The sequence below is a fragment of the Uranotaenia lowii genome, chromosome 3, assembly GCF_029784155.1.
Source record: "Uranotaenia lowii strain MFRU-FL chromosome 3, ASM2978415v1, whole genome shotgun sequence".
Taxonomy (NCBI): Eukaryota; Metazoa; Arthropoda; class Insecta; order Diptera; family Culicidae; genus Uranotaenia; species Uranotaenia lowii.
This window is the reverse complement of record NC_073693.1, coordinates 192,469,103-192,496,243: the sequence shown is the minus strand read 5'-3', so window position 1 is coordinate 192,496,243 and position 27,141 is coordinate 192,469,103. Positions and strand designations below refer to the sequence as shown.

The 27,141-nt window shown below is 34.9% G+C and overlaps 1 protein-coding gene across 3 annotated transcripts in view; it reads left to right on the top strand.

The window, feature by feature from the left end:
• The first annotated feature begins 3,716 nt into the window (after window positions 1-3,716).
• LOC129757287 (L-threonine dehydratase catabolic TdcB-like) overlaps window positions 3,717-27,141 on the top strand; it is a 74,327-nt gene continuing 50,902 nt past the window's right edge. Inside the window, exon 1 of one of the 3 annotated variants that reach the window (XM_055754455.1) lies at window positions 3,717-3,847. Coding sequence is in view for 1 of the 3 variants with exons in the window: in XM_055754453.1 (XP_055610428.1) it covers window positions 3,978-4,032 (55 nt within the window). In the remaining 2 variants the exon portion in view is untranslated. Of the gene's footprint in view, window positions 3,848-3,910; window positions 4,033-4,077; window positions 4,288-27,141 lie in introns of those variants that run through there. The other 2 variants (XM_055754453.1, XM_055754454.1) reach the window with 2 other exon arrangements.

The following is a 27,141-nucleotide window of genomic DNA, read 5'->3' as shown; positions in this document are numbered from 1 at the left end:
GGCAACTGGATCTCAAATGAGGAACTACATCGCCGGTGTCATCAAAAGGCGCTAGAAATCGAGATTCGGGAACGTAAGTGGAGATGGATTGGGCACACGCTGCGAAGAGATGAGAACAAGATTTGCAGAGAGGCGCTTGACTGGAATCCAGATGGGCATAAAAAAAAGGCAGGCAAGAAGCTCGTGGTCAATGATCAATTATAGTGAATTTGATTTGAGTAAATTCGATATGAATTTTCAAACGGTCAATTCAAAATACAAAAAACAGTAGCTACACAGAAAAAAAAATCTGAATCCTTAACGACACTGAAATTGAAAACCTTTATTATTACATGACATGGAACGCGATTTATTGATGTAAATTTACAAAATAAAAACTGTTGAATCCTTAACAGCACTGAATTCTAATGACACAAATATTACTTGACACGGAACGCGATTATTTGATGCAAATTTACATCACATATGATGTAAATAAAAAGAAGCATCACATACGACGGAATTTTCAGTGCGAATTAAATATTACACGTCTTAATATTTTACATGTCTTTCAAATTTTACACGTCTGTTGAGATTGCAGACGTGTAATATTCAACTCGCACTGAAAATTCCATCATATGTGATGCTTCTTTTTCGTTACATCATATGTGATGTAATTTTACAATTTTTTTTGGTCACACGAAATTCTCAACAACACTGAATTGGAAATTTTCTCAAAATTACACGACATGAAATATTACAATACACTGAACATGATAATGTAATGTAAAATTATAAACTGTGAAGAACAAGACCAGACATATGTGACAAAAACTGTTAAGTCAAGTCGTGCGCCAAAATATTTTCCCCGCGCGCGAGTAAGTTAATCGGTGTTGATGGTTCCCGGAGATATCCGAAAAGCAGGGATGCGGTTCTGGAAGCGGATCCACGGTGTTCAACATTGGATCCGGTACTTCGCGGAAGAATAAAAGAAATAAAATATAATGTGTGTTAAAAAAAATTTTGCCGCTTAATAAAATGAATCATATTAATTATAGATGAGTTTTATTTTTATTAAGAGACGTGAAAATTCCAGTATTGAATCATATTAACAATAAATAAAACAAAACAAATTCCAATTGGAAAGTTTTCCTTCCAACATTCAGTGATTTTATAATTTACATCATTTTTATTTTACACGTTGCTAAATTTTACATCATTTTTTATTTTACACGTTGCAAAATTTTACTGACGTGTAATTTCCAACTACACACTACGAAAAAAATCTGTAAAATCACATCACATGTGATGTAAATAAAAAGAAGCATCATATATGACGGAATTTTCAGTGCTAGTTGGAAATTACACGACAGTAAAATGTTGCAACGTGTAAAATAAAAAATGATGTAAAATTCGGCAACATGTAAAATAAAAATAATGTAAATTATAAAATCACTGAATATTGGAAGGAAAAATTCCAATTGGAATCTATTTTGTTTTATTTATTGGTATTTATGATTCAATAATGGAATTATCTCATCTCATAATAAAAATAAAACCTGTTTGTAATAAATTTAATTTATTTTATTTAGTGACAATGTTTTTCACACTTTTAATTTTTTTCCCCTAAGTACCGGATCCAAAGATGAATATCTTGGAGCCGCTTCCAGAACCACATCCTGCTTCACGAAGATCTCTGGGAACCTTTCTCGCGGGAAAACTGCTTAAAAAAATACTTTGGTGCATGACTTGACTTGACTTACCACTTTGTTTTCATTTGTCTGATCCTGTTCTTGACAGTCCATAATTTTACATGACATTATCACGTTCAGTGTATTGTAATATTGATTAAATTAAAATTCAATGTCCTCATCACATTCCATGACGTGTAATTTTAAGAAATTTCTTATTCAGTGTTGTTAAGAATTGCGTGTGACCAAAAAAATTGGTAAAATTACATCACATATGACGTAACGAAAAATAAGCATCCCATATGATGGAATCTTCAGTGCGAGATGAATATTCCACGTCTGTAAACTTTGAAAGATGTGTAAAATTGAAAGACATGTAAAATATTGAAGACGTGTAATATTTCATTCGCACTGAAAATTCCGTCGTATGTGATGCTTCTTTTTATTTACATCATATGTGATGTAAATTTATATCAAATAATCGCGTTCCGTGTCAAGTAATATTTGTGTCATACGAATTCAGTGCTGTTAAGGATTCAACTTTTTTGAATTTGTAAATTTACATTAATAAATCGCGTTACACGTCATGTAATGATAAAGGTTTTCGATTTCAGTGTTGTTAAGGATTCAGATTTTTTTTCTGTGTAGCACTGAATATTCCGTCATATATGATGCTTCTTTTTATTAACATCACATGTGATGTAATTTTACAGATTTTTTTGGTAGTGTGTAGGCATGAATAATTTGTTACAAAAGAATGAATGAAATCGTCTGATTCATTTTGTTTATCTCCAATTCTGTTATAAACGATTTTTAAGTTTTCTTGTTCTCTGTAAAAAAATATATTATAATTGATATTGGTATTTTCTAAAATAAAGTGTCTTTTGAGTTAGATTTAAAATTAAAATCGCTCCGCCCATGCTTTCGATTGCTACCTATCGGTATTTCAGAAGAATGAGCGGGTTATGCAGCGTTCAACATTTAACTGTCCAGCGTTGATGCTCGCTCATAAACGTTGCAGGCCTGGCAGCGACGATGGTTCTACTGCTGGCAGTTCTTATCGTTTTCCACCGAATAGGATATGGAACTAAACATTTATTTACGCCTTAAATCATTCCAATGGCAATGGCAACCTTCATTGGCGATGGCACCGAAAACCGCGCAGTTGTTTGGATTTAATGACTGGCAAATGGCCCGGAATAAAAATGCCAAAGGAAACTGAAAACACTTCAAACGTCCTCTTTTGTATCTGGCGGGAGTTTAAACTTCCTGCTAGAATGGTTCTTTTGTTGAACGATTTTATAGTGTAACTGGACCAAAGCAAAATATCACTTCTTTTATGTTCTTATTTATAATTTATCGATGATGTTGAAATAGATTAACGAATACGTTTATACGAACCACAAGACAAATATTCAGCCTTTGTCTCTGAAAAAAAAAACTATGCTTGTAATATGTAATGGCTTCAAAAATATAAACAAAATAACGATTTTTAATTAAGACAGCTGTCATGTGAAACGCCAATAAGTTGTGAAGAAGCGGCTTCACAATTGAAGAACTATTTAATAACTCTGTGGGGATAAAAAGGACAAAATTGTCGGAACATGCCAAAGTCAATTGTGTTATCAGATCCCAACGAATTGGTGTCTCCCGGGGCACAACTTTTGGGTTTATTCATATTTTGTCAGCATGCAGTCAAGTTCCCTTTTGTCGTCAGTCTACATGTATATTAGTCATTGTAATGTGCTACCACACTGCATTTTATGCTTCAATCTTATCTCCGATTGTCATTGTATTGTTATATTGTCCAGTGCTAGAGCAAAATAGAGTTGAACTTTTATGAACGGACAAAAATCTCCAACATAGGTACCTACTGGATCATGCTGGCCGGTACAAAAGGGACTCGGCACAGATAATATTTGGGTTAAAACTATACACAATCGGTACTATAATCTAGTTGAGCGATAAGCAGACCGAAAATTGTGCCCCAGAGGCGATGGCATCATCATTGTTAAACTGTCATGGCGTAAATGCAACTAGGGCCGATGAATCTAGGAGTTGCAGTAGGCTTTGCAAAGGGCGCAGCATCAACAACGACTAGCACGTCATTCAGTGCAAAAACGGAGTGCAACGGTTCAGACGCAAAGCATACTGTGATCAATAAAGCGAGCGTACTGGTAAATATAAACTACACTCGTGCGGATTAAATTCTGTTTTGCTGTGTTAGCCGTCAGTAGGAAGAACCGGGGCAATATTTATTTAATTATTATCACCTTTACCCGAACGAAAATATTATTCTGCCGGTGGATGTGTGCCTCGAATTTTTCGCTCGTTCGCTCATGGGAAACAATTTTCGGTGAAGGTACATGATACCTACTGCGTTACGTGCCAGCAGCGCTGGAGAATAAAGCCAATTGGACGAAAATCAGATTAACAACTGAATCCAATATATTTTTCGCGTGTAATTGATAATTGCCATCGGTTGACGATTCCACACTGGTTGATGGCGAATTACTATTCAGTATTTTCAGTATTTATAGCAGATAGGATCCGAGCGAAAAGGCTTTTCGCGAATCAGTAACTCAGTGGATACCCGGGATATTTCGCTAGATAGACAGTGAGTAAAACTATGCTCTGTGCGTGCAAATAATACCTACAGTGCTTTATGACGTCTAATCTGATTGCGTACCAGTGGCGTAAGGACTCTAGGATGTGGGCTGGAAGGAAGTGTGGCTGTTTTGTGATATCTTAAATATGAAACTGACGAATGAAAATTCAATGTTTTAAAAGATGTGTATGGATGTTTGGAAAATGTCACAAATAAATGGAAATCAAGCGCTCGGGCAACTTCTATGAGTAGTTGTTTGAACACTCCTCTAATTACAAGTGTCGAGCAGGCGCGGATCTAGAGATTGCTCATAGGGGGGGGTGATTTAGTAAATTTTCAAAAAAATATGTCCAAATTTTTTGAGTGATTGGGAAAAATAAAAACTGTGGCAGGAAAAATGTTGATGATAAAGATGAAGAGAATTCAGCATTATGTATATAAATAATGTTAAAAACAATTTATAAAATTGTACATAGAATTTTGTACATCTGTTTGTAGCTGGCTTAGTCTTAGGCAAAAAGCAGACAAAGGTTTTTTTTTCACTGGTATGAAGTTTAATTTACGTTTATTTATCAAGTTGGGGATATGGAATGACCATTTGTTTATTTTTATCAAATTAGTAATCCATAAGCAATTTAATTTTGAAAATCGTACTTTATTTATTTTCAGTCAAAAATAAATCTGATGGTATGATTTATCTTACTCAAATGAGCATCTCTGGTTTTATGGTTAAAACTACGTCTTATTCATTTTGACTATTACAATATTCGAGTAAAAAAGCCTTTCACATAAGTTTCAGTTATATTCAATCGAAAATTTTCTCTTTTGAGTTTCTATTTTAAACCATCTGCTGCTTCATTACTTATCGAAACCCGTCAATGTATTTATTCAATAATTTTACATATTTTTCTCTTGAAGTTACATTAAAATATCAATTTGTAGACGTGAATCAAAAAAACAATCTAAAACAAATAAACATTTAAAACACAAATAAGCAAGTATCTAAACAAATAAATTTTAGATTTCTTATAATTATATTTAATTTTTTTAAAGAGGTTTGCTGAATAGCTTCGTTTCTTTATATCTTATCGAATACTTACAGCTTTTTTTTCATTGAATTTTGAAAAAAAGTCAGTGGCTTCGTAACAAGATTGAACAATTGAACAGGTTTATTAACTCCACCAGTGAGGTTGACTACTAAGAGCGGACAGACTTTACAAAAATATCCCTGCTTAATTTTGGAAAAAAAACTAGCCAACTTTTGAATGTTTCCAAATGCATTGCACTTGCGTATCATTTTTCTTTTTTCAGTACTACGACTTTTCAAATGCTCGGAGTATGGGAACGAAAATTGTGGTGGAGGTACCCAGTGTCTAGTTAAAACGTTAAGCTTTGTTATATCATCAATAGTTGAGTAAGGTTTAGGATGAGCCTTTAAAACAGCACCTATATATTTCATAGACTAAAACTTGAAAACATTTCGATGCTTTTATGGTTCCCCTTATAATCTTCGGTGGCATGTATGTTTCAGAGACCAACGGTAGCAGATCCGGATGTCTGCAATCTGATCGATCAGATTTTCGGTTGCTACATCTGGAAGTAATATCAACTATAGAGTTTTTTTTTTGACAGTTCTTACGCACACTTGCCCCATACATGGATAATAAAAGGAAAAATAACCTCCAAAATTTAAGTTAACAAAACGTTGATGTCCGTTCAAGGATATTATCACTTTGAGGTTACTTTCCCACAGTTAAAAAGTGTTATTGAAAAGGTCAGAATTATGTCACGAATATTTCTAGCCGAAAATAGAACAATTATTGAAAATTTTCATCTTTGGACCCAATAATATTTTTTTGAAGAAAACCATCAAGTATGGTAAACATTTAAGAAATCACTTTATGATCAACTTGAAAATAAATGTTGGTTTCTTCCAGGCCTTTTCAAGAAATCATTCAGAATTATTCACTATCAACCGACGTTTCTGGTACTGGCTCTTAAAACAACTCTGGATATCGATAAATAAAGAAAACCAATCTGCTGTCATGCTTGAGGAAATTCCTTAAAGAGTGAGGCGCAAGCTTTATCCTTTTTGCACGCCCGAAACCAACACGAAGTTTTACATGCGCATACTGTTTATACTCAATTCAAGCATATTTTTTAGCAGCTATTGAATTCTTATGCACGCGTTAAAATGGTAATGTCAATATGTCAATGTGAAGATATTTTGCTACATGAAAAAGTTATATTTCATCTAAATTGAGTTGATAAATTTGTGACCATTTTAATAATTTTTTTCCGCTTGGGGGGGTGATCACCCCCATTAAACCCCCCCCCCCACCCCCGTAGATCCGCGCATGGTGTCGAGAAAAGTGTATTAACCAATTACATTCCTAAGTGTAGAAAGATCCTTCTCTGCCTGGCTTTTAATTATGTTAAACATCAATTATGATAGAACTATCAAGATTTGTAAAAACTGTGTCTAAAGCTGATTTGAGGTAACGGCCCTTGGGTATTGAAGGGCGAACACGAAATTTGTGGTAAACATCAAACTTGCTCTTGCCGGTGAAAAACTCCAACCCCGGAATTTGCTTAAAATCGGCTTTTCTATACGTTTCTTCGTACATCACACCGCAGCCATATTTTGTCAGCATCTTCTCGTAGAGCTTCCGTGCCCGAGTTTTAGCCGTCGATTGTTGCCGCTCATCGCGGTTTGGGAAGTTCTGTACCTTGTATGTCTGTAGTCCAGTTCCCTTCTTTGCATTCTGGACGAAGCTCTGCGACATGCCGATCATTTTAGCCAAATCACGGCTTGAGACGTTGGGATTTGCTTTAATCATCCGCTCCACCTTTCCCTCCGTTTTCTTATTCTCCGGTCCCGGTTTTCTTCCAGTTTCTTTGCCGTGGTCCAACGTCAACCGCTTCAACAATCTGGAGACGGTTGAATGGTGAATGTTTAACATTTTTCCCAACTGCCAGTGCGAAAGGTCAGGAAATTCCAGGTGTTTGGAAAGAATTTGTTCTCTCGACTCACGTTAGTTTACTTTCATTTCCGTTTAATCGGAAAACACGACCTCGAGTTTGACAGCATGTAAACAATATACATCAATGAGAAAGTGTGCAAAATTTGATTGATTTCTACCCAATGGTTGAAATTTAACTTACTCGTTACCAGTACACGTTTTAGGCAAGTTCCACAAGATTGAACTGCAGGGTGGCCACTCATTCAGGAAATGCGGAGAAAAGTCGGGATTTATAATCCAACGGAAAAAGTCAGGAATTCCTCCAAGAAATCGGGAATTTTTGGCACAGCTGCTCAATTCATATTTTCAATGCCTTCAATGCGCCAAGATAGTTGAAAAAAAAAAGTTAAATTTACACTAAAAACATGTTTAATAAAAAATAACTCAAAACTACTGATTCTGTTCCTAACATTTCATAAGTCTTGTCTCTTGGTTTGTCCTCTGGTATATAATTAAAATTCAGAAATACTTTTAAATGAAATATCAAGGTGAAATAATTGAAAATTATTGTTGATAAATGAAAAAAAAACACATCACTTAATTTCTGACCTAAATTTACACGGTTTAATCAACACTTTTTTTTAACTGAATTCACGTCTTGAAAAATATTTTCTCTAAAAGCCTAGGGTTTTAAAATGTCTGTAAAATACATTTAAACGAGATTTTAATATTCAAAAATCACCTTATTGGTGACATGATTCTACTATTTCACGCTCATTTAATATGCCATTTGTCTAATCTTCTGTGCATTCCAATAATAATTTAATGTGAAAGCTCTCATTATAAATATATCAAAAACTTATTTATGGGTAATTTATTTTCACGCAATTTATTGTTGTTAAGAAGGTGTAGCAAAGCACACCGGGGCGGCTAGTACATGTATAAAATTAAATTGATAATTTATCAGAACCCTTTAAATGGAGATATGAGCATAGAGAAGAACAAAAAAAAACAATTTGAGGCTGAAAACGGATTTTTCAAGAATATTTTGAATGAAAAGAAAATTTGTTATAACATTATCGGATTTTTAATTACAGAAGGTGATAAGTGACCAAATATTTGATGCTGGGATTTTGACTTCGGTTTGGACATTCTTATGACTGTCACGTATAGTAAATATCTGGTATTTAGTTACAACCTTGTCGATGTGTTAAATTTCGACTTGGTGAGTGAATTTGTGAAGGTTGTTGTTCGGTTGGTTGTTTGGAATTCTGAACTTGTTTTCGATTCTAGGTAGAGTTTCGGAGTGTTAAGATTTGAGTATGAGTATTATACTTAGTTCTATAGAATATAAATCAAATTTCGATTTGTTAGTGTCATATTTTGTCGTAACATATTATGCCTTGGGTCTAAAATTATGAACAATGTAATTCCAATTAAAATAAGGATTTAATTCCATACCCAATTTTCTAACATGTTTGTTAACATTTATTCGGATTTGATTAAAGTGAAAAATCATAACGTTTATGATGGTGAAAGTTGAGAAACAGTGCGTACATCATGTTGCAGTGCGTACATTAAAGATCAAGGTGATTTATAGATCATAAGAGCTTATTTCGTGGTGCTCAAAATGTATAATATTTTAGTCCCTTGAAAACCCAGCTGGTTTTTTTAAATATCCCTGTAGAGATTATAAAGAGATTCCTTTTTGGTGGAAAATAATACTATAGGAAGTGCGAAACAAATCCTTATGAAAATTTATTTAAGATGATACGTACTTTTGTAGAAAAGAGGAGTGCTCGTTATGCCCTTATCTACCCTGCATTCTTGAATTAGATTCTACATATTGATTTAAAGATAAAAGTTTTTCCCATAAAGACAGACGTGTAAAGTTTAACTATAACGTTCACTTCGTACACCTCTGGCATAAAGAATAGGCAGTAATAATAGGCATACGAATTATCGAAGCATCAGCATGGCATGCAAGTTGAAATCTAATCCTGATGATTAACTGTTGTTAAGTTGTAATCTAGTTGAGCTGTAATGTAAATCAGTATTGGAAAGCACGTTGTAGGCGATTGTGAACAATCCAATAAATGAGATTTGTTTCCTCGCGCTAGACATCAATAAGTACCTATCCGGAAAGCTATGTACAGTTATGAGAAATTATACCAGTGCTCCTATGTCTTCGTAGTTGTGTTTTATCATAGTTTTGACTGAAAAATTCTCTGTCGAAATATGCAGTTGAATAATCATTATTTTCATACATTTAAGACATTAGCATATATGTACATCACGCTGACGTAATTTTTTAGAGAGTTTTGTCGCCCAATGACTAAAACTACTCAAGCAACTTTCCGAAAAAGCTAACTCAGCTCCATCATTGATCAAAATTAAGTTCAACTTTGATGCTCCAATTTGGAGCATCAATTTGGGTGAATTAAGTTCATAGTGCACTGTTTACATCCTGCAAGTTTTAAAGACCTGTGATCAAAACTGGAACGGAAAGGAGTGGATTCGAAAGAACAGCTCGTTCGTGATGAAATCTTGCGTATTCATCACGAGAACAAGGATCTATCGCATCGTTCCATCGCTAAAACGTTGAGAATCGCGAATTCCACGGTGTCGCGAGTGATTAAGCGGTTCGGGGAACGATTGACCACCGATCGGAAGCCCAGAAGTGAAGGAAAAAGTATTCCGTACAACACCAAAAATCACAACCGCGTAGTTGGGGCCTTCATCTGAAACTCGAACGCCTTCGTTCGGGATGTGGCTAAGACGCTTCACTAAAGCCGAAGTTTGTCCAGAAGGCCAAAACTAGGGCTGTACTTCGAACGATCAAAGTACAAAAGGCCCCTAATGGCGACGAGATGCAACAAGTCCGCCAAAACCCGTGCCAGGAAGTTGTACCTCAACATGCTGCCGAAAGTTGAATGCTGCACATGAACTACAAAACATATGTGAAGGCCGACTTCAAACAGATCCCCGGCAACATGTTTTTCACGGCCAAGGATAAGTTCAGCGTTCCAGAGCATGTCCGCACTTAGAAGATCTTTAAATTTGCGAATAAATTCCTGATTTGGCAAGCCATCTAGCGTAGTGCACCTCTCGTGACCCAGGACACGATGAACGAACAGGTGTGCATGAAAGAGTGCCTCCAGAAGCGGCTGCTTTCTCTCCTGAAGACCCACAACGTCCCACAACCCTCTCAACACTCCGGAGCTTCGCTACACCGAGAAGTACTGGGCGATTATGAAGCAGCACCTTCTTAAACAACCTAAGGTAGTGAAGACAGTCGAGGAACTGAAGAAAGTATGGGTTTACATTAGACTGCCCCAAATGACCCGACTTTTGGAAAAGTTATACGCTGCGGTCTAAAATTGATCCTGGGTCTAGTACAAGATCTCATGCCAAATTTGGGCCAGATCGGACCACGGAAAGGGGTCGCTCAACGAGCCTGAAGTTTGTATGGGATTTTGAGACATTTTGTCCGAGAGGAACATGAAAAACCAGTTTTTCGTACTTTTGTCTTCTTCGACCGATTTCTTTCAAAAACGGGTTTTCTTAAAGCCTGAATTATGACAAATATTTCATCCGAAGGTTTCATTTGAATTAAAATTAAGATAAAAAAGTTATTAAGCTTCAAAAATTGGCTAACTTTTTTAAGGGTGATATTCATCACTGTTTTAATGAGGCGACTAAATGTCCGACCAGAGCACTCAATGTGAAATACATGCCGTTTCGTTAAATAATGACCAATTTTTGATGTTTTTCTAATATTTGAGTTTGGATGATATTCACTTGATAGTTCGGAAAGAAGTAAGGGTGGAAAAATGCTTGACAATTTAAAATAAAAATAGCATAACAACAGGGGCTTAGGAACATGACTGGACGATTTGTGATGCCAATCAAAAGATTCACCCTCATTCTCTATCAAAAGAAAGCTACAGCTAATAAAAACGTGAGAAAAATTTAAAAGGACCTCGTTTCGAAAAATTATCATTTTATTGGCATCATATTAAATCGTATTTAAGAAAACATGTGAAGCCTGCAGTTGCTATCGAAAACTTTGCAAAAGACTGAAAAAAGTGGTTAAAATCATAGCAAATCAGTCTGAAGCTAATAAGAAGTCTTCGATCAAAAATTCGATCGAAAGCCTATGATTGGCTGCTAAAAGGGTGACACGATGAAATTGCCATACACAAAATTAATTCTAGTTTTCATCCGATTGCCATCAAATTTCCAGGGTTTGAAAAATAACTATTAAACTTCATTTTACCATGTTACTCGTATCTTATTTACAGTCTATTAGCGCCCGTACTTTGGCCTTAACCCCGGCCATAGTATTCTGCACAACCTGAGAATCATCGGTTTTTTGCATGTAAATTAGACTGCCTCAAATTTGTATGGGAAATTTAAAACCTGTGAAGTGTCCTACGCTGCAGGCTAAAATTGATCTTGGGCCGAGTACAAGATCTCATGCCAAATTTGGGCCAGATCGGACCACGGAAAGGGGTCGTTCAACGAGCCTGAAGTTTGTATGGGATTTTGAGACATTTTGTTCGAGAGGAACATGAAAAACCAGTTTTTCGTAAATAACTTTTGTCTTCTTCGACCGATTTCTTTCAAAAACGGGTATTCTTAAAGCCTAAATTATGAAAAATATTTCATCTGAAGACTGCATTTCAATTAGAGTTAAGATAAAAAAGTTATTAAGCTTCGATAATGGGCTAACTTTTTTAAGGATGGTATTCATCACTGTTAATGAGTCGAGGCGGTCGAACATATTGACGCCTAATTAACAGTGATGAATACCACCGTTAAAAAAGTTAGCGCATTTTAGATGCTTAATAACTTTTTCATCTTAACTCTTATCGAAATGCAGTCTTCGAATGAAATATTGTTCATAATTTAGGCTTTAAGAAAACCCGTTTTTGAAAGAAATCGGCCGACGGGAACCAAAGTTATTGATGAAAAACTGGTTTTTCATGTTTCTCCCGAACAAAATGTCTCGAAATCCCATACAAACTTCAGGCTCGTTGAGCGACCCCTACCCGTGATCCGATCTGGCCCAAATTTGGCATGAGATCTTGAACTAGGCCAAGGTTCAATTTTAGCCTGCAGCGCATAACTTTTTTAAAAGTCGGGCCATTTGGGGCACTCTAGTGTGCATTCGTGTACGGTAAGCTTCGTTCTGTTGTTTCGTTGGTGTGATTTTATTCCTGCGAGGCATGGAAAACATCAATGCAGAACTGTTCTCTTCGTTTTATGTGCAATCACGTAATGATTGGAACGAAGATAAAATCAATCTGCACACAACAAGTTAAACTCAGAAGAAATCAGCCGAATGATTCTTTTCGAAGCGAGTTTACGCACCGCTGTACAGAACACAGTAAATAATCAAGAGAAGGTGATATAAACCGAAGCCAAGGGTTCAGTGGAGATAGAGAGAGATTTTTGCTCATTTTGCGATTCTTGTAAGGGAGCTGCATAGAACGTACTTCATATCAATGATGGGGCTGAGTAAGCTTTTTTGTACCTGTTTTATGGGATTTTTGGTTGCTTCCCAAGCAAGCAGCTCAAAATTTAAGTTCTTATTGATACTTTCAAGTCAGTTCAGTTCAAGTTTTATTCAGCTTCCAGCGACCTTTTAATTCAGCTTCCAAATAATCGCAACTAAGCAAACAATTATCTCTTTATCTCAACTGCATCCTTGGCATTGGTTCATATCACCTTTTCTTGATTATTTACTATGTTCAGTATATGGTGCCGCCAGGATTCCAGGCGCCGGATTCCAAACTCGATTATTTGCTCAATTGCTTTTTTCCTACATATATCGCATCAGAATGGTCACTCAAGTATCAAATTACCTCTTGAAAAAAAAACTTGTCTGACTTGGAAATCGAACCTCGAACTTCGTGGTGAGAATCAAACACGCTACCACCAGACCACGCCTAGATGTTGTTCTAACCGAAACAAAAGCTCGAAGTGTGATGTGATTTTGAAAGCACCTCAATGCTCTTTATGTGACTTAGTAAATCCCGTTTTGAGCACTTTTGCGCCCTTCTATGTGACTTAAGTCCCTTACAACGTACATATAATGCAACGTACATACACTTTTGCAACTTTCAAGTTCATTAATGAGTGCATATAGTTCACTTATGGGAATTCGGCAAAATAAGTCACATACAACGTACTTTTTAATAACTTTTGCAACTTTCAAGTTCATTAATGAGTACATAATGTTCACTCATGAGAATAGGGCTGTTGATTCTCTTTGTCAGCCAATATGTAACTTTCAAAGGAATCATTCAAGTAAATATGTGAATTTTGGTTGCTTGGGAATCCTTCGTGTCGTTTGGATAGTGGACTGATGAAAAATTAGGCCAAAACAGTACTGGGTGATCATGTTTGCGGATCATGGACGGCAGACTATGGTTCAGGCACTATAGGACGTCAATAGCTCGAAAAGCATGCCGCACTAGACTGAGTCGATTTAGGATTATTTTCGAATTTCTCAAACCCTGGGGACTTGTTTTGGTTCAAAACTGATCCATGATTTTTTGCAGAATTTTTAAGTAACGTGAACTTTAAAGCTTGAATGGAAAAACTGAATATTTTGTGCTGAAAAATCAATATGATTTTTGTTTCTTCTGTGGAACCTATACGGTCAATTATTTCTCTGCCAATTTATTAATTCTTCAAAGGAAATTCACCGCTGAACAGCTTTGTCGAAGAGTATAACTATCTTATTAGGCAAAAAGTTATTAGCTGTTCAAAAGGGGTATGTTTTTTGGAATTGTTGAACAATAAATTCAATTGACACAACTGCTTGTGCCTTGCGAAGTATTGCATTGTAAGTAGTCATGCAATATTTCGTTAGGAACCCAGCAGTGATATCAATTGAATTGATTGTTTATCAATGCCAAAAGACAAACCCCTGTTAAATAGCTAATAACTTGTTTGCCTAATAAGATACAAGTTGTTAAGCGGAAAATTTCCTTTAAGAATTTATAAATTGGCACAAAAACCATCAGCTGGCTTGGTTCCACAAAAGAAATAAAAATGATGTTGATTTTTCAGTACAAGATATTGAATTTTCCCATACAAACCTAAACGTTCAAATTTACTCGTGTAAACAATACTGAAAAATTCTGTAGAAAATCATGGACGAGTTTTGGACCAAGATGAGGCTTTTGAGACCCCAGGGTTTGAGAACTACAAAAATTACTCCAAATCGACTCGGTCTGATTTCGCACTTGCATACGGAATTTTTGACTAATTTTTCCGTAATAGTTGATGTCTCCGTCTGTAGAACAATTTGGCCATCCCGAACAGTGTAGTATTTGTCACCCGGAATAAAACTTGCAATAGGTTTCGTCGTTGACAGAAGCAGCTTTTTTTGACTCCACTTCTGGTTATTCTGTTTCTTATATGTCTTTAGACGCAATCTTACCTTGGCACGATGGACGGTGCTGCGAGAGAATTCCACTTTTTCGCCACACCCTCAACTGAGACAGTTTTCTTACTGGCGTTTGCACGCGTGACATTCCGGTCCAAAGTTTTGTTCACCGGACCCGATCTTCACCCATTTTTTTTTGTCCACGACCCACGATGCTGCTTTCTCTTCATACTTCTGAATGGAATTTGGACCGCGCCAATTCGTACTTCTTTTATTTTCGCCAAGTGACTAAGTAAAATTTAGAGAAAAAATTTTGCGCTTTTCCGGAAAAATGCTTCTCATTTTCTCGAAAACTATCAAAACTGGAGCTCACGATACACAGAGTTTAAATTAAACTGTAAAAAAACAACACCCAGCAGAAATCAGCTGTTTAAACGTCTTCCACAAAAGCAGGGTTGTATCAAAATCGCGCTTGGACATATTGGGACACCCTATAGTTGTTTCTCTTGTTCAGCCAAAATGTAATTTCCAAAGCGGGAGAAAATATGGGATTTTTGAAATGATCTTTTGAATTAATCAAATCAACTTATTACTACCCAGAATTCTTTCAAAACAGTGGATTACTGGAAATTCATTATTTGCTATTTTATCATTTGAACTAATTTCGCATGAAAAAAATTGAACAAAAGCGGACATCAGCAGCGAAGTACCAATGCAACAAATGCTCGCTAACTTTTTCCATTTGAATGCACGAAACGATTCAGAAAAGGCTAATATAAAAAACAAATTCTTAAAAACATCCGAATGATGGTTGTTGCCAATGTCGGGCACAAATGTCGAACTCCGCAACTCACTGAAATATGAAATTGCTGCCAATTAGTGCGGGCGAAAGTACGTATTGATGAGTTAAAATGTTCCTGATTGGCATTGTGAATAAATTACGGACTGTATGATGATAAAATATACATACATAACATGTTCATTCATAGAAATTTCATTCAGCTTTCCGGGTAAAGTTTTATTGCTTGCTAATTAGCGGCTACATGAGCACACCCCGCTGCAATTGATTCATGCTTGGATAATGTCGCTATCGGAGAACACATCATCAATTTTGCAATTGATTGGACTCACGGCGCAGAGAGTCTGCAATTGATTACCCTGCCTAATATGCCATTACGTTGCCGAATGCTCACTGATACGTGGAGGCGTTAAACGGCACTGAGGAATTTCAAAAGCCTTTTCGCTGATTCGAAGCTTAATGGTTACGTGAATTGCTAATGGTATGAGCACTCACTTGTTAGAAGTATTGAAACCAATTCAGGAAAGAGATTTTTGGACGAAAATTGAATGAAAAAAGTTGACTGTCTAAAACGCAATTGCCACAAATGCAACACGAAGACCATTTCAGGGTTTTGAAGACATTATTTCAAGAATTGAAACAGTTATCTTTATTTCGCTATTCGTTTCGTTCACTGCATAATCGCTGAGAAAAGTTTCCTTTCACTAATAAACTGATTTAATGTTATTAACAGTAAGGACCAATTATGGCTCAGTTTTTTATGCAACCATGACAATTTGATTGTTAAGAAGATCTGCGGAAACAATTTCAACTAGAACAATTTTAATTAATCTTATTTTATTCTTCCTACGGTAGCTATGTGATATTTTCCTAATCATACAAAGAATCTAGATTGAGAGCTATTCGTTTAAAAAATAGAAGCTTGACTTGAATCCGGAGTATGAAAAACACCAGAACACCGAACGGATTCCTGGAAGGGTCTCGCTTTCTGGATGAGGTTCATTCGGCCGGCTTTGTAGAAAACCTTTTTTCGGTCCTCTTCCGCTTGCTGATTTTTGATTCAGGATTCAACATAGAAAATTACCATTTGTCTTTTATTCTATTTCTTCAACCACCAAAAACAGCGACAATTATGCTTTTCGACGTGAAATTATTAAAACGTTTATCCAAGTAATATAGAAGAAGAAATTTGCTTTGAAAAGTTTTCTATTCGTGACGTCGTTTTGGGTTCAGTTTTAAACGTCCCAGCGTCAAAAAATAGGAAAAAACAATGGTCAGGCATAGAACGATGGTCAAGCATGATTGTAAAGGGCCGGGAAAAGGAAATGGCCCTTTTAATCATAATTCCTAAAATCAAAGTCCCTCGTGCCGAGAAAATCACATCAATAAATCAGTCATCTTTTGGGGTTTCTTATTTATTTTAGCCGACCGAAATTTTCCATTTTCTAATAGCATAGCTTAGCTTAGCTTGATTGACTACTCACATCCACCTTTAAACATTGAACCCGAAATGCTTCATTATATTTTTTAGTAATAAATTAATATTGAACAATTCCGTTGAATTTCCTCAGTATACTTCATAAAAACTGTTTATTGGTAGTACGATTATATTGAATCAAATACATTTCGAATCCCATGATCGCAGGCGTGGCTCAGTAGAACGAATTCCACATCGCCAATGGTTGCTACTCCGTGATTGACCGAGGCCACCAATTTTGTTCAAGGGTCAAATGAATGGTGTCTGGGACTGACAGCACATTCACAATGCCCAAAATTGATGCTCTCTCTTTAAGCATCAATAACGGCGCCGGCCACGTCCTAGTAGTCAATAGATAGAATTGAAAAGAGAAAAAAGGATGATAGAATAAATCATGCTTTAGGACCGAGGTCACCTCTGCATCCTAGCAAATCAATTTTTGTTGGGAATAGGGGTTAAAGGATATGATCATGGAGACACTTTTGACTGTGTTGTGATCTTATGTTATAATTTTCTTCTACTGCTAGGCTCTAAATTAAATAAAAAGAATCTGAGCTATGTTATTGAAGTGAAAACTATCATTATTTTAACCAAACGAAATATCTAAAAAAAGGCATTTTTTCCTTAAAGCATTGATCTTTTTTTTAAACTTTAATCAAGACAGTAAACTGACTTTCGTTGTTAATTTTTAAGCTCCATTTAAAATTGAAATGAAAATCAATTTAACTATTTTCAATTTTTTTCTCCATTTGGCAATCACAAGACTTGTTTGACATTGCTAAACTAAGACCAATAGATAATTCGTTTTCATGATGACTTCGCATTATTCAGCTAAAAAACCTTGAACTGCAATTAAAATCATAGTTGGTTATATTTGAACAATATAACGATATTGATATAAATAATGATAGATAACCAGATCTCAGGAGACTAATAAATATTTTCATTGCTTTAAGCGCCCGAAAGGGAGATTCGAAAGTTAATGTAAAATAAAAATCTTGCCTACTTTGCGGCGTTTATCAAACTAATGTTTTACTGTTACTACAACGTACTAAAAAAAACTCATATCCAATTTTTTAATATTGATTGTTAACTGATCCCATTCAGTGTACCGACAAAGATTTTAACCGAGTGGCCGAATACAGATATCTAATTGTTTAAGTCACTTCCTTTGATATTTAAGGATTTTAAGCAAGACAGCTGTGGCTAGACTGAATCGAATCGTGAATAAAAAGGAAAAGAATATATCTCGGAAAATATCATCCGATTATGTTTCTTGAATCAACGCGAGGAGATATTTCAAGAAAGAAAAAAAACCTTCATCTATGTATTATTTTTCAAGCATTTCAAACAACTCTGTGTTTAAAATTGAGTAAGATTACATCAACAGAACCCAAGTAACACAGATTCAGCCAACTAGCATTTCGATGTTTTATTATGGTTTTATTATGGCTTTTTTTGTGCAGCTCGTTTTATGACGGTTTTATTATGGTCATGCAAAATGCTTATATTCTTGAATCGATCATCTGTTTTTAGATAGTTCTGAAAACTCTCATAAACCTTCCATTAAACATACTGTTTTAGTTATTTAGAAAGAGTTAGGAATGCTACGTTTAAACTATAATAAAACACAAACTTAGAAGTTTGCTCCAAGCTTTTTTTTGCATGTTCTATAATAGCACTCAGTGCCTGATTATTAAACCGCCATAAAACTTAGTGACAGTTCTCGATCAAGACGTCAAAACAGGACACGCTCAGATTAGATAGCACATATTTGAATAGGAATTCCCATTTTTACAAATTTTTGATAAGTTCTGTGTGTTGATTTTGAGTTGAAATAATAAAAAATTATAAAAATCTAAGAAAACTTCGAATTACCGGAAGTGGAATGAAACTCTACAATATGAGTATTGAGTGAAAGGGTTCAAATAGGAGGGACAAAATTTGTTGCTTGACGCCATCATTAATACAAGATGGCGGCTTCCGCTTTTATTTTCAAAGTTGTAAATAACTGAAAATATCATGAAACCTTTTTAATATTGTTATTCGGAGAAAGTAATAAACGAGTAGAAGTCGAATTTCGTTGTCCGTCGCCATCTTAAATTCCAAGATGGCGGCTACCACTCAACTTGAAAATACTGTATATGACTGGAAATTGCATAAAACCCTTACAATATGGGTATAAGTTGAAAGAGATCAACCGGTAGAAGTAAAATTTCGTTGTCTGACGCCATCTTAAAATCCAAGATGGCGGCTTCCGCTGCACTTTGAAATGTAGAAAATGACTAAAAATGATATGAAACCCAAACAATATTGGTATTGGGTAAAAGGGCTATACGAGTAGAAGTCGAATTTCGCTATCTGACGCCATCTTGAAATCCAAGATGGCGGCTTACGATAAACTTTTAAAATGCTATAAATCATTGAATATCGCATGAAACCTTCAAAATATGGATATTTTTGAATTGGGATAAGCTATAAGAAGTTAATTTTTGCTTTTTGGCGCTATATTGAAATCCAAGATGGTGGCTTCAGCAGAACTCAAAAATACTGTAAATGAATGAAAAAGGTATGAAACCCCCAAAATATATTGTATTCGATAATAAGGCTAAACGATAGAAGTCGAATATCTTATTTCGCGTTTCTCTGAAATGCTTTAAGTGTTGCCCTTTCACCCAATACCCCAATTCAAGATGGCGTTTGATAGCAAACTTCGACTTCTACTCGTTTGGCCCTTTAACCCAATACCCATATTGTAGGAGCTTCATGCTATTTTTAGTAATTAACAACATTTTCAAATTCAGTGGAAGCCGCCATCTTGGATTTCGAGATGCACTTGATTGCGAAATTTTACTTTTCTAGTTAAGCCCTTTAGCCAATACCCATATTGTGGGGGTTTCATGCAATTTTTAGTTAATCCTGCATTTTAAGGTTCAGCGAAAGTCACCATCTTGGATTTCAAGATGGCGTCTGATAGAGAAATTCCTCTTAAACTGGTTAATCCATTTTAGCCAATGACCATATTGTGGGAATTTCAAGTGACTTTCAGTGATTTCAATCATTTTAATGTTTAGTGGAAGCCGCCATCTTGGATTTCAAGATGACGCCTGATATCGAAATTTGTATTCTACTCGTTGATCCTTTTCAATTTATATCCATATTGGGGGAGTTTCATGTGATTTTCAGTGATTAACAGAATTTTAAAGTTCAGTGGAAGCCGCCATCTTGGATTTCAAGATGACGTCCGATAGCAAAATACGACTTCTAGTTTAGCCCTTTCTCCAAATACCAATATTGTGGGTCTTTCATGCGATTTCCAGTGATTACCAGCATTTCAAAGTTTATCGGAACCCACCATCTTGGATTTCAAGATGGCGTCGGAAAGAAAAAAAATCGACTTCTTCTAGTTTAGCCCGTTCACCTAATACCCGCATAGAGGTGGTTTAATGCGACTTTTTGTCATTTACAGCATTAAAAGATGAGCGGATGCCGCCATCTTGAATTTCAAAATGGCGTCTCAAAGCGAAATTCGACTTCTACTCGTTAAGCCCTTTCACTCAATACCCATATTGTTGGGGTTTCATGCGATTTAAAGTCATTTACAACATTTTAAAGTTCAGCAGAAGCCGCCATCTTGGATTTCAAGATGGCGTCAGACAACGAAATTTGACTTCAACTCATGATTTATTCCACGGGTCATTCACAACCAATCCCTATTTATTAAAAAAGTCTGTCCTCATTTACTGTACTAATGATTAACAACTCAGAAATGAGGAACTCATCCTAAGCGTGTAATTGGTTGGCTTGCGAGAGAAACGTCAAATCGTAGCTTTTTTTGGGGTCATCATTAAACCATAATAAAACTATGAATTGACTCACGCCATGTTGGTTGCAAAATCGAAGGGCACAAAATGACGCCATGTTGATGGATTCACAATGCAAGCATTGAAAAATATTTTTTCAGGCCTTTTTCCATGAATTCCATCATGATTGACCATCAGATTTGACGAGGCGCATTTATTTTAAGATACTATTTCATATACATTTTACCTAAAATCTTGACTGGCAGTAGAAAAGAAGCTCAATATATGGTTAAAACATTGGATTTTTAGCTATTAATTTTACCAAATCATATCTGAATAATGCAATCATCATTCATCAACCATTATGGTTGCTGGAAAAAATAAAAAAAAAACTCCGAGAACTGACAGAACCGAAAAAAACAAAAAATTCTAGCATGTTTTATAATAGCTTTTTAAAAGCTTTGGCGACCAACATTTATGACCAACAATTATATGTCTTGATGACGTTTCTAGGGTAGGGCCAAATAGCCTGATTTTGGCTTTATTAGAGTCCAGGTGATGTTATAGAATGCGCTTTAGCTTTTTATGAAGATTAATGCGATAGTCCAAACGATATTTTGCTGACCATAATAAAGCTAAAATTGTTACTTGGGAAACATTAAGAGCAATATGATCATGACATGATACTAAATATTATATTGGACAAATAATCGCGTCATATTAACGTATTTTCAATTAAAAAACTGTCATAAACTGTGGATATTTTTGTTCACAATCATTACAATTTACCTAATATTGATAAGGACAAAAATTAAAAATCACTCACCTGGAGTATGGTTTTGCTACCTGTCCTCTGTATATTCCTCAATCTGTAGATCCAACTATTCTCCGTGGCTGCACACAATCGTGACATTTTTTCGTCATGCTACCTACTATGTGTATGGAAAAAAATCTTATTGGAAAGTAAACAGTAATAGATTTTGATAGGGAGTGGGATATTCTATTTTTGGAGAGATCTTACAAACATATGTAAACCTAAATTCAAATTAAACCCCAAAATTTTAAACTATTTAATTAAAATGATTAAGCTGAAGTAATGTTCACTTTAGCCGTGCACGATGTAACATAGAATGCAATCTTACATTTAAGTAAAACGACGCAACCGATAAACTATAGCTTTTTAGGTTTGCTGTTAGCAAAACATTTTCGAAACAGGTTTTCCGACAGTATAAGAAATTGTCAACAGAATAGTACGGTGTATCCGTTTTAAAATATGATTCGTTCTTTAAGTTTTGCCAATATATATTTCGGAAAGCTGTTATCATCAGAAAGTTTCTACTCATTACCAAAAACCGAAGACTAATATTTTGAAATTAAAGTATCTGCCAGGTATATTAGCTTTAATAAACTGTCATATTTTTGTAATCACACTTTTTGTTATAAATATAATTAAGTCGAAAATGGTTAACCGTATACTTTTTATCTAGAATCACATAATTTTCAAAATGTTATTAGTCGATTAGAAATTCAAAACTTATTTTCAATTATCCACCAGATGTCGTTAAACAAAAATATATTTTTACTCACCAGATGTCGGTATAAGCGAATGTCGAATGATGTAACGCATTGTAATGATATCGGTAAATGTGATGAGCTTTTCAAAGTTTGAATCGCGCCATCTCTATTTGTTTTTAAATTTCGAGCTTATCTAGATAGCTCGAACTCGAAAATCCAAACAAACGTCGTCATCGTTGATCCAAAGTATGCCAAAATACAAAATAAAAACATAAATTACCTGCAATCTGCTGAACCAAACACTAAAACTCCATTATATCCGGATGCACCCACACTTCACACGTTATTTCACCCCAATGATACTAACAAAGATACAGTTTTAACGTACAAAATTCAACTTAAAATTAGTTCGATTAAAAAACACGTTCTTCTCGATCCAGGGTTCCCAAACTCTCTCCCGGCCGAAATTTTCCATTTTTTAATATGTATATAAAGTAAACAACGATCTCGACGATTGAACGTTATTGGAGCCTCTCGAAAACATCAGAACGCGAATTGATGAATTGCAATGCTTTCCAACTGCTTCATATTCATCAATCGTAAGTATTAAATGTGCGGCTCGGATATTTTCGAGGAAGTGCACGCGCAGTGATACGATCTATTAACGTTTCACCAGAATTTTGACGTTATTGGGAAACGCGAATATACTGTGCTGACATTCATATTTCATAGGTTTCCTTGGACTTTTGTATGAAATATAACAGTTATGGTACACAAAAATAGGATGAAAAATAATATAGATATCACCTAACAATTTCCTGAAACAGCAACTGATATTCAACTGATAAATATATTCAACGACGTGAATTCAAACCTAACCAAAAAGAAAAATTATCAGCAATAAAAACACAAGTGAATAAAAAAATTTAAAAATGGTTGCGATGTCATGAAAACAGATTGTCAAGTCTTGACGTTATTTAGATTTCTTTCCCATGAGTTAAAAAAATACGCTGAGTTTTTTCTAAAGGTTTGTTAAAAATCATTGTCAATAAACTATTATAATCCTCGACAAATAAGACTTGGATAAACAACCATACTGAATAGTTTCTGGAAGTGTGACAGTGAAAAATACATACTATTCAAATTTATACAACGAAGAACAATGCGCTTGTTCATTTATATACCTTCAAATTAATACACATTTTAACCATATAATCTAGTGGACACACTCATTTTTAGGGTGAATTCTTATTTATTTTTACTCCTGATAGGCAACAGGTGTTACTTAAAAAAACATGCGTGAAGGCATAGCGTAAAATCTTGTTTGGACGAAAACTTGAATGTCGCCAAACTTGGTCAAACGGCTTCTCAAGTGAACCCAATCAAATCCTCAAATTTGAGAATGATTCGACGACCCTCGTTCCTTCAAGTACTTTCTATTTTTCACGATTAGTCAAATTCATCATTTTCATAATAAAATATTTCCGGAATTAGAAGCCAGGAGAAAAATCGTTACAAAAGGTGTATTTCATTATAAATTCATTTTAATCATCAAATAACAGCTCTGTTGGGATATTATTTTTCGGAGCTCTTTTGGGCAAACTCCCGTATGGTTTTAGTTGCAGTCAGCTCAAAGCTGTAAATTAATTTTATATTTTGTACAGTTTTCTTTCCCAACTACTTACATTATTTTTCCTTATGATGATGCTTCCACAACAAAATATTTATTAATTTGAAGAATTTCAATATATTTAATGTATTGTAATCAAGGGTAATATTGATAACTTTTTTCAATATTTTTCGATCATTTTTTCTGTTATGGGGAATGTGGAATGTTTCATATTTTTAAACCAGTACTGGACTCCTTTGAATGTAAATCATGGTTGAAGAGATTTATTGGACTATTTTAAATTTGATTTAAAAATCGATTTCCTATCTGTTCAGAATTTGATGCTTTGGGGTAATATTGGACGGTTTTAACGAGTTTTCTTGATCATAAAGGATACAAAACACCTTCATAATATTAACGAATGGTAGTTTATCAATTTTACCTTGCTTTTTAACGTTTTCATTCAATAACATTTATAATCGAAAAAAGAACAAAGATACTGCATACATTTAGGGGCAAAAATTATAACAATTGCTAAATAAATTTAGCCTAAAAATACAAAATGAAATTTTACCTTCACCCATTCCCCTAGGCCCTCCCATTATTTCCATCTTCAAAGTTAACCATTTGATAGTGTTCCCATCCATTTGTCCAATACGGGCTTACTAAATGAAAATGTCCTTATTTTTTAAATATCACAAATTTATCATTAAATGACTATAAAAATAGCACTCTAACTATACAAAGAAAAAAAGTAGTTCTATCCAATTCAACAACCCGTTTGCTTTTTGGCATCATCAGGAGAGCTGTTTGTTTGCGAGCTTTGGAAAAATAGATATTTTAGGATTCTGAAATTGCATTTTTAAAACTTACTTACTTACTTAATGATCCCTCGCCGATCCTCCGGTGCATAGGGCCGTGGTAAAAGACCTCCACTGTTGACGATCCGGAGCCAGCATCTTCACCTGGTCCTAGTCAAGATTCTCGTCAACAGCTCGCATTTCAGCGGCCAGGCTTCGCCGCCACGAGTTTCTGGGTCTGCCTTTTCTTCGATGTCGTTATGGATTCCAATCTAGCGCCTCTCTGCAAATCTCGCTTTCATCTTTTCGCAGCGTGTGCCCAATCCATCTCCACTTACGTTCCTGAATCTCGATTTCTAGTGCCCATTAATGAAACCGGCTGATTTTAAAAGTCTGTCGGGCCATGGCCATAGGAGCGAGGGGAGGTTTGGGGGTTTAACTAGGGTTACCAAATCCTGCAACACCTAAAAAGGTACATTGAGCTCATTTACCCAAAAGTCCGGAGAAACTACATAACTAGCCATCAAGTTGATACAAGATCCATTTCGCCAAGTTGGACCTATTTGTCTTAGGCATAAGTCGTGTAATATATGCGCAAACAAAAAAAAAGATCAATTTTATTATTGAGCTTTGCGCTTGGATAGTATGCAAAACAGAAGGAAAACGATGCACAAACTCGTATTTTCTAAAGATGCCTCTAATACCTCGAATGAGCGGGGTTCTACTGTAATTCGAAACCGTGATAACCGAGCATTTTTTATTGACGTGTACATTTTCTTAACAATCATTATTTTAGATGTGTGAGCATTTAAGCATATTATTTAAACTGTGTACATATGAATTACTGTTTGCATACTCAAAGGCGTTTATAGCGCTCACTTTATTACGACTAAAAATGCATGTTAATGAAAACAACATGTAAAAGTAATTTTTTGTAAACTGTGTTCATTCCGTAGTTTTTTAGATGTTAAACAACCTTATGAAATGGAAGTGAATCATAGATTTTTCTGATAAAACAAAAAAGATCAACAAAAAAGAATACATTTGGTAAAATGTCACTAAAAGAAGATTACATCCGTTTCTCGATCGAAAAAGAGTACATGTTCTCTTAACCCTTCGTTTCATAAAGATACAAATTTGCAACAATTAATGTATGAAAAAATTGAAAAATCGTATTTTATTTTATTTTTTTTCCTGATCACCATCAATTCCAACTGTTTAAAATAATTTTAAAGGAAAAATAAAAAATCATGAAACGAAGGGAAGAGTACGTATGGCATCCCATGAGGGACCAGAATAAGCAAGCGTGGTTTTCTACTCTACACTCAAAATCTTAAATTATTATCAAATTTTGATACGATATTTAAGAGTAACCATCTTGACTCCCATGCGAACCCATGCGAAACCCTAGAAAACTAATAAAAAATTCAGCATTCTGCTACAGTTTTTCAAGAATTTTCTAACTTGTTAATAGAAATCAAGTTCTTAATTATAGATTCCAAATGACATTAAAATCATTCCGGAAGTTCTGATTCCATATTACTTCAATTAAATTCGTGTTTCTGTTTTTATTTGCGATTCTTTATCCAGTTTAAAATATTTGATTGATAGTTCGAATCATCATAATTTAAAAATTAGAAATGTATAGCCGTTTTGAAAGACTGGTTGGGATTTGATTTTGAATTTCATTCAAAATATGATTTTTATTTTTTCATTATGAAAAGTATTTTCCGAGTTAAGTATGAAAATAAAAAACCACTATGAAAATTGGTTTCATATTCAGATTCAAAGTTCTTAAACCTAATTGTTATGCAGAATTCAAACACAACAATGCTTCGAAATTGCGATCCAAAATAAAAAAAAAATCATAATCAGATTCATAATTTGAAATTCATATTTGCAAGTTCAACTTATAATAAAATTAAAATAAAGAACAAAATTTCAAGCCAAAATTTTAGTTTTGGATCGAGTTCCCAAAAATCCGATTTTAACGTAAAATTTATATCTCTTACTTTCACTTTTGAAAATTAGTTATATTTTTGCCAAAGCGCAATAGTTTTATTATTTAATTTACTCAAGAGTTTTGAAGATTTACCTTATTTGATTTGGTCAAAGAATAAGCTTTTTAATATAATTAAGGATTTTAAAAATATCTAATTCTCGGAACCTTGAGCTGTACTGGTTTCTTCTTCATATGACCGTAAGTAGCGGCAAACCCGAAGCAATCGGACATGTGCGCGCTCAGCTAAAATCCCGAGTCAAATCCGTAACTTTGACAAAAAACGAAAAATGAAAGGGAGAATGAGGATACTTGATCCCTGGAGACAGGCATGGAAATTTTCATTCATTCACGTTGACGGTGAAATTTATTTTGGATCACTATAGCCAAGAAAATATGATCAGTCATGGGTCATGTCATGACAGAAATATTCCGATAATGTGAATGTAAATACCATTCATATTCACGTGATGTAAATATATGTCACGTATGAGAA